General features: G+C 44.3%; 1 protein-coding gene across 5 annotated transcripts in view; it reads left to right on the top strand.

Moving 5' to 3' along the window:
• Window positions 1-12,972, top strand: part of Katnal1 (katanin catalytic subunit A1 like 1) — a 62,201-nt gene that overhangs the window by 29,086 nt on the left and 20,143 nt on the right. For all 5 annotated transcript variants that reach the window (XM_041677939.1, XM_041677937.1, XM_041677938.1 and 2 more), the window contains exons 5-9: window positions 4,413-4,540; window positions 4,905-5,010; window positions 6,001-6,159; window positions 6,895-7,021; window positions 10,092-10,226. In XM_041677939.1, coding sequence (XP_041533873.1) covers window positions 4,413-4,540; window positions 4,905-5,010; window positions 6,001-6,159; window positions 6,895-7,021; window positions 10,092-10,226 — 655 coding nt within the window. The remainder of the gene's footprint in view (window positions 1-4,412; window positions 4,541-4,904; window positions 5,011-6,000; window positions 6,160-6,894; window positions 7,022-10,091; window positions 10,227-12,972) is intronic.

Raw genomic sequence — 12,972 nt, 5'->3', positions numbered from 1 at the left:
ATACAGGGCTGAGAGATGACTCAGTGGCTAAGAACACATATTACTCTCCTAAAGGACTTGGGTTTGGGAATTTCAACTCGAAGAGGATCTGATGCCTCTGGCTTCCTCAAGCATCCATGCACCTGCGCACCACATTTAAAAATAAAAATTAATAATTTAAAAATAAAAATATATAGTTGACTGGGCAATAGTGGCACACACCTTTAATCCCAGTCTTTGGAGGCAGAGGCAGGCATATTGCTGTGACTTTGAGGCCAACCTGGTCTACAGAATGAGTGCCAGGACAAGCTTCAAAACTACACAGAGGAACACTGTCTTGAAAAAAAAAACCAATATGTATGTATGTATGTATGTATGTATGTATGTATATATTTGATATATCGAGACTGAGACTATAGTTCTGTGTTAAGAGTGCTTGCCCAGCATTTATAAGGCCATGGATTTGACCCTCAGATCCAAAAGAAAGAGGGAGGGAGAGAGGGAAGGAAGAAAGGAAAAAAGGAAAGAAGGAAAGGAATAATGAAGTATTCAAGAAATTCTGCACCTGTTTTTTGCTCTTGGAGCCAGGCAGTTGATCAGGGTAAACTGGACATGGGAGCAATCATAACATTACAGAACGAACCACAGGCCATCTACAGCCCAACTAAGATGTCCTCTGACTGTAGGTCATTCACTGCCTGACAAAAATGTCAGTGTCTTTGTTGAACAGGACCCATTGTTAGAAACTCCTGTGCTGGTCTGAAATCCACCTCCCCCATGGCTCCATGCTGGTCCTGGCTTCTCGCCTGCAGAACAGCTGGTGGGTGGCATTGCTCCAGTAGCATCTCCTCAGATTACGTGGCACATGTTTCCTGGATCCTCCATACGGCGTGACGTGTGAGGCATTTATCATCTGGTCTTCGTTCCTCAGTGTAGCTCATTCAGCAGTGTCTCTGTAAAACAGCACAGACGCGTGACCTCAGTCTCTTAGTCCCACAGCGTGAGGCGCTGCAAAGGCCAAAGCAGGCACTGTTTGCGTTTGAGGACGGCGGCATCAGTCACTGACTGCGAGCTATGAATACTTGATTCATCACCTGGAGCCTCGTTTTCTTCAGATGGAATGACGAGGCATTGCTCAGAAAAATCCTCAAGGAAGTTGTCTTGATATGAATAATGTAGAAATCAGTAAAAAGAAGCCGTTTTGCTTATTGAAAAAAATGAGTATGCCAGCCTCCACACCGTCAGTCTTGTTAATTCTGAGCTTAAAGACGAGTGCGCACGTCTAAGGAAGAAGTTCAGAGCCCACCCTGTGACAGTCCAGCCTAGTAGTCCGCATAAGTCACAACATCCCAAGTGATACACTGTCCATTTCACTAAAGTAGGGCAGTTAATTGGCTGCTCCTACTCAGGCACACAGTGTTTATATTGCCTACCCTATTCGAATTCATGTTTGTTGTGTGAACAGTTGTCCGCTTTTCTAGGTGATTGCATTGTGGCTTCACTATGTTTCCCTTTCTCTCACTTCAGCATCTTGACTTGATTCGGTCCTCACTGGGGGAGCTGATCTCTGTGGTCCTCCCTGGGGGAGTCGATCTCTGTGGTCCTTGCTGGAGGAGTTGATCTCTATGCTCCTCACTGGGGGAGTCAATCTCTGTGGTCCTCCCTGAGAAGTTGATCTCTGTGGTCCTCCCTGGGGAGTCGATCCCTGTGGTCCTCCCTGGGGAGCTGATCTCTGTGGTCCTCCCTGGAGAGTCGATCTCTGTGGTCCTCCCTGGAGGAGTTGATCTCTGTGCTCCTCACTGGGGGAGTCGATCTCTGTGGTCCTCCCTGAGAAGTTGATCTCTGTGGTCCTCCCTGGGGAGTTGATCCCTGTGGTCCTCCCTGGGGAGTCGATCCCTGTGGTCCTCCCTGGGGAGTCGATTTCTGTGGTCCTCCCCGGGCAGTCGATCTCTGTGGGGATGTGTCGGGCAGGTTCTTCTGTGTCTCACACCCATACTTCCTCCTCTGTAGTGGAAGGCATTTACCTCCATGGCTCCTTTCCTCTACCCCAGCGTTCTTTCCCACAGTAGCATGTAGGGTCATCTAAAATGCGGGCCATATTATGCTATCCCATGCTTTTTTTAAATATAAAAACCAAACTCACTGCTGGCCATTTCTCCAGCCTCTTCATTCAGTCACATTGATGACTTATCCCCCCTCCCCTGGACTAGAGCCTCAGTGAGGGCAACACGTGCATCTTCATCCCTGCCCTGAAGCCACACTGCTCAGAGCTCCTTTCTTAGGATTCTGCTATTCCTGTTTCTTTGGGACAGTGATGGGACATTCCCTTGCTCGTGTGTGTGTGTGTGTGTGTGTGTGTGTGTGTGTGAGTGAAGTCTCCCTGTCATGTGGACACTCATGTGAAATTAAAATTTGAACTGAATTTTAATTTGGCAAGTCTTAAATACAAAGGCTTGTGAAGGCTTGGTGGGAGCCAGATAGGTTGGTTTCTGTTGATGCCTGTTGCTGATTTGTTTCTAGAATACTCTGAAATGATCACAGAGTTCCTGGGGATTGGCTTGAATGTGGCTTGTAGCTGTGGCCTAGCTGTGTTGTAAAATGTGATCTGAGACAGAGCTTGTTTGAAATTCATTGAGGTTGTTTGCTGTGTCGGTATGCCAGAAGTTTGCTCATTCTCAGAGTCAGTTTTAACACATGCCATTTGAACTGCAGGGATATTACTAAGATTCATCCTAGCCTTGCTGTTAGACTGCCCAAGTAAGTAAATCTTTGTGATCAGGTCACCAGAACACTGTTTGGCTGTTTACCTAGTGGCTGAAAGGCCAGAGCATCTGCCAAAGGAGCCATTTGGTTCCCTTTTGGTACTGACTGTGCCTTTCTGTTTTTCTCTGAAGTGGAATCTGAGAAGTCCATCATGTTCTGTTGTCTCCTCACCATGACCCTTCGCCTTTCATTTCTAGATCAGATGGAAAGGGGTATGGCTCTACTTGTTAAAGCTGTTCTTGTGGTTGAAGTCTGAGAAACGAGAGCATTTCCACATTCACCTCCTCAGCAGCGAATGGATCCTGGCAGAGCCCAGTAGAGCTCTAACCTGGAATTCTTACTTTTTTTTTTTTTAAGCTACAACGTTAGTAAAAGAATTTAAGATAGATCAAACATTTCCTTAGGTCTCAATACTATGATCGAAATGGGTCCTCTGGGCAGTGTGTCTGATAGGTACTGAGCAGGAGGAATAGGCAGAGAGATGAGAGGGAGTTTGGATGTTGTAACAGTGTGGGGTACCTTGGTGAGTAATTCTGTGACAGGGCCAAGAGAGCTGTACTGAAGGAGACCATCGAGTCCTGAGTGGCGACCTACAGTGGCCAGGGAAAGCTCTGGAAGCGCAAAAGCCCCAGGTCCATCTCGCCTGGCCCCTCTGTCCTGGCTGCTTGGGGATCAGCACTGAAGTGTTAAGCAGCTCAGTCAACTGTGAGATGGGAGAGCCATGGAAAGGCATTGTTGTAGGGAGACAGGAAGGCTTGAGCTGCGCTTCCTTTCCCCACATTTGCTGGTAAATTGAGTCTGACTTAACCTTTACACTTAACTAGCCAAAAGGCCAAGAAACATTTAGCTACTTGGCTTTTCTGAGGCCCATTTTCCTTATCCATGAAAAAGGAAAAGCAGTCTGTGGTGTGGGGCTGGTACATCCAATGAGATACTGTGTGAGATATTCTATCATAAGGCAAGCTCGCTATTTTATTCTCTTCTTGCAAATCAGTTATCTGTTTTCTAGCAGAGGGGCAAATCCTTTGTATCCAGTAAGTCAGAGGCAGGCTTCTCCAGACCGCCGGATCCAGTAAGGGTTAGCAGAGTCTTCCCTGCAGCTGTCCCTCAAGAATGGAGATGTGAGGGTGGCCACATAGGTTGACCAGTTGATCTGCTTCTGGTGAGTTAATTAGGGTAGGATGGCATCCAAGCAACCAGAAGATATGGCTTTAAATAGTAAGATATGTATGTATGTGTGTATGTATGTATGTATGTATAAGACAGAGTTTCTCTATATAATATCCCTGGCTCTGCTGGAACTCGCTCTGTAGACCAGGCTGGCCTTGAACTCACAGAGATCTGCCCACCTCTGCTTCCTGAGTGCTGGGATTATAAGTGTGCACCACCCCGCCCTTCATAAGAAAATATTTTAAAAGAGATTACTCTGGACTGGGAAGATAGCTCAGTCCTAAGGTGCTTGCTTAGCATGTATAGGTTCTGAATTTCATCCCTGCTTCCTGCTCTATGCTTATATAGATACCTAAACACATGGACACACGTGCACATGTGCATATACACATATATACATATCTACACGTGTACACACAGACAATTCTATGTTGATAACTTAATGATATCAATTAAAGTTGTTTTGTTGCTAACCATCTTTTTTTTATTCATACCTCCAGGGAAGGAAAAACGTGCAGGATAGTGCGAGTGATGGTGAGATCCCCAAATTTGATGGCGCTGGATACGATAAGGATCTGGTGGAAGCCCTGGAGAGGGACATTGTGTCTAGGAACCCTAGCATTCACTGGTGAGAGTCTTGAATTATAGTAGAGAAGAAAAGAAATCATAAGAGCAAGTTACTATGATTTGTCTCACCCTGCCCCCATTTCCCGATAATGCCTTTGTCTGCAATAACAGCTCTGTCAGAATCTAACAAAGGAAACTTTACATGTTAATTTACTGTTGACATGCTGACAAAGTTTGCTAACTGCATAGCATGTTCAAATTAATAACCCAGTATGCTTTCACTGGTCATTTTTAATAGTAAGTATTAGAATACAGTTTTAATATAAAAATAATTTTGTAAGTAAATGAATTTGAAGTAATTTAGCTTTGACCATAAATCAGAGGTGTCCCTCCAGTAATCATGCAACTGTTCTCTTCTCTCACAGGGATGATATAGCAGATCTGGAGGAAGCTAAGAAATTGCTCCGGGAAGCTGTTGTCCTTCCTATGTGGATGCCTGACTTTTTCAAGGGGATTAGAAGGCCATGGAAGGTGAGTTGTCTGACAGACTTGAAGTAGGGATGCTTGCATACCGAAGGGCAGCTCTGCTGTGGATCAGTGTGCATTGGACAGCTCACATTCCCCTCCACCCCTGGGTGTGAATTTGTGTTGAGATGCCCTGCAGCCACATGGAAAGAGAGAAGGGCTTAGAGCTGCCACACTGCCACCTTCAAAGTCGTGCTTCAGGTGCTGAGCTCGAGGTTAATTTTAAGAACTTTTGGATGTCTCTTTCTGTAAATAAGTTAAGCAAATTCTCTCTCTCTCTCTCTCTCTCTCTCTCTCTCTCTCTCTGTGTGTGTGTGTGTGTGTGTGTGTGTGTGTGTGTGTACAGGTATGTGCATGTGAGTGCAGGTGCTTCTAGAGGTCAGAAGAAGCACTGGATCCCCTGGAGCTGGAGATAAAGGGGGTTGTGAGATGCCCTCTGTGAATGCTGGGAACTGAGCTCAGATCCTCTGCAAGAGTACCACATTCTCTTTATCACTGAGCCATCTTCCCAACCCAGAAGGGTCGCTCTAAGTACTCCACAGAATTACAGGAATGGCTCCCGTTGGGTTCAAGAAAGGCTCTTTCTGAATATATCTGAAGGCTCTTTGCTGCCAGGGCAATCATTTTCTCCTCCCTTTCTTCCTTCTCCTTCCTCCTTGCTCCTCACCTTTTGTTTTAGCAGACAGTGTCTTCTCTGTCGTCCAAGCTAGTCTCCAACTGTGCACACTGCCCATGTGACAGGATTATGGGCGTGAGCCACCATAGCTGCTCAGCCTGTCTTTTATGAGCTTATCTCTGGCCACTGCTGACCTGAAACACCTGGAGAAATCATTTTCATCATTTTCTTGTTCCTCTTGCTAAGTGCACTGATCTCACCATGACAACTGAGTTTATATTTTAGGGGTATCCTTGTGTACAGCCATATTGACAGTTGATGCTAGTTATTGGGAAACATTTAAATCTAGTATGTTGCTTACTTTGCCTTTGGATTTTCAGGGTGTGCTGATGGTTGGACCTCCAGGGACTGGGAAGACTATGTTAGCCAAAGCAGTTGCCACTGAATGTGGGACAACCTTTTTCAACGTCTCCTCCTCTACCCTGACATCTAAATACAGAGGCGAATCAGAGAAGTTGGTCCGCCTGTTGTTTGAGATGGTAAATGTACCATGTTTTGATTTCCAAATGCTGTTTGTCTGTCTGGGCCTATGATTTCTCATATCCAGGTCTTTGCACCTTGTGATCTGAATGAGCAGTGTGGGTATTGTACTGGCTGGGATGCTGGGATCCTTGGTGTGTCTGCAACATAGCTTTCTCTATGAGATGAAAGCAGGCCCTTTGGTACCCTGTCCAGGGAAGGTGATTGGCAGTTTGGATGTCTAGTGTACTGATGGGATAGAAGACTTGAAGAAACCTAGCTAGAGACAGATCTGACATTAGATATTGATTTATTTAAAATTGCTTCCAATAAAGACCACCCCCCCCGTGAAAATTTCTAATCATAAAACTAGAAAGAATAGTCAGGTGTGGTAGTGTATGCCTTGGGAGGCAGACAGGTGGATCACTTGAGTTTGAGGCCAGTCTGGTCTATATTGCTAGTTCCAGGTCAGTCAGGGCTATATAGTGAAATCTGTCTCAAAATAATAATAAATAAAAAGTAGAAAAAAGCAATAACTATCTATGTATCTTTCACCCAGCATCACCAGCTATGTGAGTTTTATCTTTGGATTGCCTTTCCCTGAAATGTTTGTCAGCAATAAGATTGTGGGAGCAATTTGATGGACAAAAATTGTTGCTTTCATTTGCCACTGTCTTAGAATACAACAGTTTCTTTAAAAATACAGAGTGCTTTATGAGCTCGCTGAATGATCACTTTAAAATGTTTCCACCAAGGCTAGGTTCTACGCCCCCACCACGATCTTCATTGATGAAATAGATTCCATCTGCAGTCGAAGAGGAACGTCTGACGAGCATGAAGCCAGTCGCAGAGTCAAGTCTGAGCTCCTCGTCCAGATGGACGGTAACTGACATTAAAGACTGTCCCCACCGTCACCCCCTTTCAGCCATGGATGACTCAGTGAGCCAGCAGGAGGCAGCTGGGGTTATCTTTAATCACTTGCTTTTCACCCACTTGTTCGTGCTTCTTAAGGACTCGTTAACTGTGCACCAGTCCAGATTCTAGGTTATGGAGCAAAGGACTACTCTGGCCACCAAGGAGTTTGCTGGTAGAGCCAAGGCTCTGAAGGTGTGACTGGGAGTCCCTGGGCCTTTAGGGCTCTACACGGGCCACATAGTTTCAGTAATAACAAGGCATATTTACTGGTTTTGCTTTAATTTTCTCACAAGTATGTAGTAGGGCCCACAAACCCTGGGAGAATGCAGATATTCTCTTATCTACTCATTTACTTACTTATAAGTCTTCTAGGCCAGGCAGTAGTAGCCCACTCCTTTAATCCCAGTACTCAGGAGGCAGAGGCAGGTGGATCTTTGAGTTTGCCAGTCTGGTCTGTAAAGCGAATTCTAGGACAGCCAGGGCTATACAGAAAAACCCTGTCCAGAAAAATCAAACCAAACCAAAACAAAAAAAAAGTCTTCTAACTAAGACTTGGGAGGTTTTGAAAACTATGCTTATTTTTCACTAAACATACCATTTATTTTAATTTGATGAGTCATGGAGTCTTATGTTTACAATGAGTTAATACTTCGAACATTCTGTCTACCGATATATCTACTTATGGTGCTGAGACCAGAACTTAGAGCCTTGTGTCTGATACACAAGCCCCACTGAGCCAATACCCCTGTCTTTCTGTGTTTTGATTTCTAATGGAAAACGCTGATAGACATACTCCACACAATGATGGCTCTTTAGAGTTCCAGGGATTTCTAAGAGCATCAAATGTCTTGAGACCAAAACCTTTGAGATCAGCTGCTACACCAGAGGCAGAGCGCTGACCAGAAGTCACACAGTGGTCCTTCTGCAGCAGAAGGGAACTCTGGGTGTGGAGTCACAGTGGTCAGGGTGGGAGGGCTGCAAAGCTGGAGGCAGAGAGGCTTTGACACATGGCTAGAATTGCCCAGACAAAGAGGAAAAACATTTGGGAAGCCATGAAGAAGAGTTAGGGGCCTAGCACTTCTTTAGAAACAGCTCAGTCTGGTATTTGTGTGGCAGACAACAGGCAATTTAAATAATCCACAAGAGAAGATAAAAATGTGTCTAAAATATTCAGCAAGTGTTGTTTCTTATCATCTACCAGCTATGGACTCAGTGACTTAGTCACTGTTCTGTTGCAGCGAAGAGACACCACTACCAAGGCAACTTACAGAAGAAAGCATCTGACTATGGGCTATTACAGTGCCACAGGGCTAGTCAGTATCATCATGGTGGGGAACCTGACAGGCATAGTGCTGGGGAAACAGAGAGGGAGGGAGGGAGGGAGGGAGGGAGGGAGGGAGAGAGAGAGAGAGAGAGAGAGAGAGAGGAGGGAGGGAGTTGTTGTAGGGAGAGGGCTGCTTGTTTGTCCCGGCCGCCCAGCTAGCTTACACCCCAAATAACCACACAGAAACTGTGTTAATTAAAACACTGCTTGGCCATTAGCTCTAACTTCTTATTAGCTAACTCTTACATATTAGTTTAACCTCTCTCCATTAATCTGTGTATTGCCACATGGCTGTGGCTTACCAGCAAGATTCTAACTGGTGTCCGTCTGAGGCAGAGGAGGATTCATGGCTTCTCTGACTCTGCTTTTCTTCCTCCCAGCATTCAGTTCTCTTTTCTCCACCTACCTATGTTCCGCCCTATCAACTAGGCCAAAGCAGTTTCTTTATCCATTAACCAATGAAAGCAACACACAAAGAAGGAACTCCTACACCAGGGAGTGGCTGAGACTACCTGGGGTGGGCTTTGGAAACCTCAAAGCCTACCCCTAGTGACACACCTTCTCTAGCAAGGCCACACTCCCAATCCTTCCCAAAAAGTTCCACTAACTGAGGCCCAAGCATTCAAATATAGGAGCCTATGGGGGCCATTTTCATTCAAAACACTACACTTAGGATGGGTCCTTAACATCACATGGTACACAATGCTAGGCACTGAGAGACCAATAATGGCACTGTGTGCGAGGAGACCTGTCCCTCAGTCGGTGCACCATTTCAACTCTCACTTACATATGAAAGGAAGGAATATGTTTTACTTGGGAGGAAAGCACAGCACACAACATTAAGTGTTTGAAATTGGGGTCAGGGCATCACTGAATACACATTCATCCAGCAGAAGTTCATTGGACAGTATCATGACTGCTTGTTAGTTGGACAGCTTTATTCCTCCTAAGAATGATTTAAAAAGGCATTTAGTAATGATTTATTTATTTTGCATGTTGAACTGGGTTGCTCAAATTATGCTACTTTGATAGCCAATCATGTTTGTGAGCTCATGCATCAATGATATTTCACGGTGTATTGCCCAGAGCCAGTTACACACTCTCAAAGGTTTTGTGGTCGTTGTTTTGCTTTTTTGAGACAGGTTCTCTTTATTTTGTAATTCCTGCTGTTCTTGAGCTCATTACATAGACCAGGCTAACCTTGAACTCATCACAGTGATTCACCTGCCCCTGCCCACCACGTGCTAGGATTAAAAGTGTGCACCATCATGCCCAGATACAGTTTTTAATCTTTTTAATCCTGTCATTTTCATTGTGAAGAAGCAAAACACTACAGTGTGCCAGCTGGCCTCACTTCCTCAGAAAGCCAACTAAGTTAAACCCAAAACTAAGAGGAAGAAAACAGCAGAGGCAGTTTACAGTGGGAACATCAACAGACTAAGTGGACTGCAGTCAGAATTTCAGAAGCAATGTGCACTCTGTCCTTACATAAAGACGGGAAGATCCCTGCCCTAGGTTGTCAAATTTCTAGCTCCTCTGTTTTCTTCTGTGTTGCTGTCTGGGTTTACCACTCCGTCAAGGTGCAGAGATGGTGAAGTTGCTTGAGTGAGGTCCATCAGGAGCTGTGGCTGACCCTTCGAGAGGCTGACTGAGGGAAAGAATCGAAGTGTCCGTCACAGCACTGACAGCCTGTTCCCTGCTCCCTGTGCCCAGGAGTTGGAGGAGCCTTAGAAAATGATGATCCGTCCAAAATGGTGATGGTTCTGGCGGCCACTAACTTCCCGTGGGACATCGATGAAGCTTTGCGAAGGAGACTAGAGAAGAGGATCTACATCCCCCTCCCGACAGGTAAGATGTCCTCCCTTTACTGAACCCCGAACTCTGTCATTTCCTGTTAACCCTTTCCTATTTATTTATCTCTGTCTCACTGTCGCTTTGTTTGAAGGGCTCGGTGGCATTAGGAGGCCAAGCTGAGTGATGGAGGCAGAGGCCTTGCGAAGTCCTTTGCATTTCAGAGAAACCTTTAGCTCAGAGCAGTATCTGTGCTAAGTTTGGTGGTGCTTGGGTTCTTACTCTAAAAACTGCATTTCATAATCCCTTTTTAAAAATTATGATTTTTCACATGAGTGTTGAGATTCTCTTAAGTTGTTTTCAACTTTTTCCTTTGAGATGAATGTATACGTAGTGAGAGGTGTGTGTGTCGAGTATATTTTGACTGGATAAGTTCTCTGAAGTGTGAGGATCAGTGTAGTATCCTAGACAGGATGTGGTAACTTTCTGCCACCTCAGAAGGCTTCTGGGTGCCTTAGCAGTTCATCAAAATCTCTACTGCGTAAGTGATTTGCCTGGTCCTCCATCACCACAGACCAGTTTTCTCTCCTGCTAAGCTTTGTGTAAACAGCACAGTGACAGCATAGAGTCAGTGTCTGGCGACGCTCGCCCTGCAGAATGTCTTTCTCCATGCGATGAGGTGACTGTGCGTTGATGCCCCTGCTGATGGGGACGGGAGTTGCTTCTAGTTTTGGGCTATTATAAGTAGAGCTATATGCCTTATAAATATTTTTATAGTTGATGTTGTTATGTCTTTAGCTAGTATGAATAGGATAGATAGGGAAGGTATGTGTTTAACTTTATGAGTCTGATACTCTGCCCACTTCGAACAAGGCACCTGTACTTAACTTTATAAGAAATACTCACTGTCTTCCTGAGTGGTTGTACATGTTATATTGTCACCGTCACCATCAATAAATGGGAAGACCAACGCAGCAGCTTTGCCTATAGTTGCTGTTGTCAGTGTTTCCATCTTACTTGCTCTGGTTGGAGTGAAATGACATCTCATTATGGTTAATCTGCTTTCCTCTGATGACTTCTATCTTGAGCATCTTTTCATGAACTTATGTAGTATGTCCCTCATTTTGTAATATTTAATGTTTTATTAATGCTGTATATAAACTCTCTTTACTTACATTTTTATAATTTTTCCTTCCAGTTTGTAGTTTAGTTTTCAATTTCCTTAATGTTCTTTCTTGATAGTCAGAGTATTTTAAGTTGTAAAGAGCTTTTTTCCCCAGGTTTTTTTGTTTTGTTTTTTCTTGGTAGGAGTTCCTGTATCTTAGGAAATATCTGCTTACCCCTAGGCTGTAAGGCTTTTTCTTCTGTTTACTTTTAGGAACTCTATTTAGCTCTGTGATTTTCCTTGAATTAATTGTATGCATGGTAGTGGGGTGGGCTTTTATTTTTCCCATATGTATATTCAGTTCTAGCACCATTTGCTGAAAGGAATTTTTTTTTTTTTTTTGGTTTTTCGAGACAGGGTTTCTCTGTGGTTTTGGAGCCTGTCCTGGAACTAGCTCTTGTAGACCAGGCTGGTCTCGAACTCACAGAGATCCGCCTGCCTCTGCCTCCCGAGTGCTGGGATTAAAGGCGTGCGCCACCACCGCCCGGCTAAGGAATTTTCTTCATTCAATAACAATGCTAAAACCTGGCATCTTGCAGAATATATTCTCGATAGTAATGGAATTGAGTTAGGAACCAACAATGCAGTATCTAGACCATCTCCAATATTTTGCTACTAAACAAATTAACTCTGAATAACAGAAGGGCCAAAGAAAATTGGAAAAATTAAAAATATTTTTATCTTGGTAGAGAAATATGTCACACTAAATATTGTGATATGAAACAAACATAGTGTTTTAAGGTCTGCAATTGTGTACATTAAAAAGACTTGAGTAGCTACTATTTTAGCCTTTGAAACAGAAATTAGTCTCAGTATGTAGGGGAAATAAATTAGGAAATAAGTGAAATATGAAATAGAATATTAATAAGGAAATATTTGTTTTTTAAATTAATATAACCAAGAACAGGAGATAAATTACCAATATTAGGAATGAAGGAGTGACCACTACAGCTCCTACAGACAGTAAAGGAAGATGAAGCGTGTAACTCTAGAGGACCTCAACTAGGTGAAGTGGAGTCTCCCTAAATTTTCTTCATTGCATATTTCTGATCAGTGCAAACCATGGAAGTCATTGTGTGTTAGATATTCACAGCTGCTACCATTTGCACTTAAACAGGAAGAAAGGCCTCAACTCGGTCCTCTGTCTCTCCTTTCAGAAAAGGAGAAAGTTAAACTAAAAGGATAAACTTTATCTGCACCACAGTCTAGTGAGCTGGACATTAGTGCCCCAGGCAGTTTTCCTGAGTGCCAGAGTGTTAGACACAGACACTTGCTCCACTTTCCTCTTTCCTCCCAGGGGAATCGCTGGACACTTTCTCCAGCCCTGAGGGGTGGGCAAGCTTTTATTCAAAGTGCCATAGGTTCTGGTGCAGGAGCTGCTGCTGAGATCTGTTCCTGGTAGCCCTCAGGCCAAGGTGTGCTGATTGGTCCTCTGTGTCTGAGTCTGAGTCAGCAGAGTCAAGTCCCTTGGCAGTGCTATAGAAGCTGGAATGTTGGGCACACGCCTCCCTCTTCTCATTCCCTCCCAAGGGGAAGCTACTAGTTGGCCTTTTCCTGCCAGTCTCTAGGAGCTGTGTCAACTTGGCAAAGAAGTGACTGCAGAGCCAGGCAGCTTTTCTTACCCATTTCCACGAAGTT

The sequence above is a fragment of the Microtus oregoni genome, unplaced genomic scaffold (genome assembly GCF_018167655.1).
Source record: "Microtus oregoni isolate MIOR12 unplaced genomic scaffold, Mior012 000029F_ref0000214, whole genome shotgun sequence".
Taxonomy (NCBI): domain Eukaryota; kingdom Metazoa; phylum Chordata; class Mammalia; order Rodentia; family Cricetidae; genus Microtus; species Microtus oregoni.
Note: the sequence above shows the minus strand (reverse complement) of the source record. Positions and strands in the feature narration are given on the sequence as shown.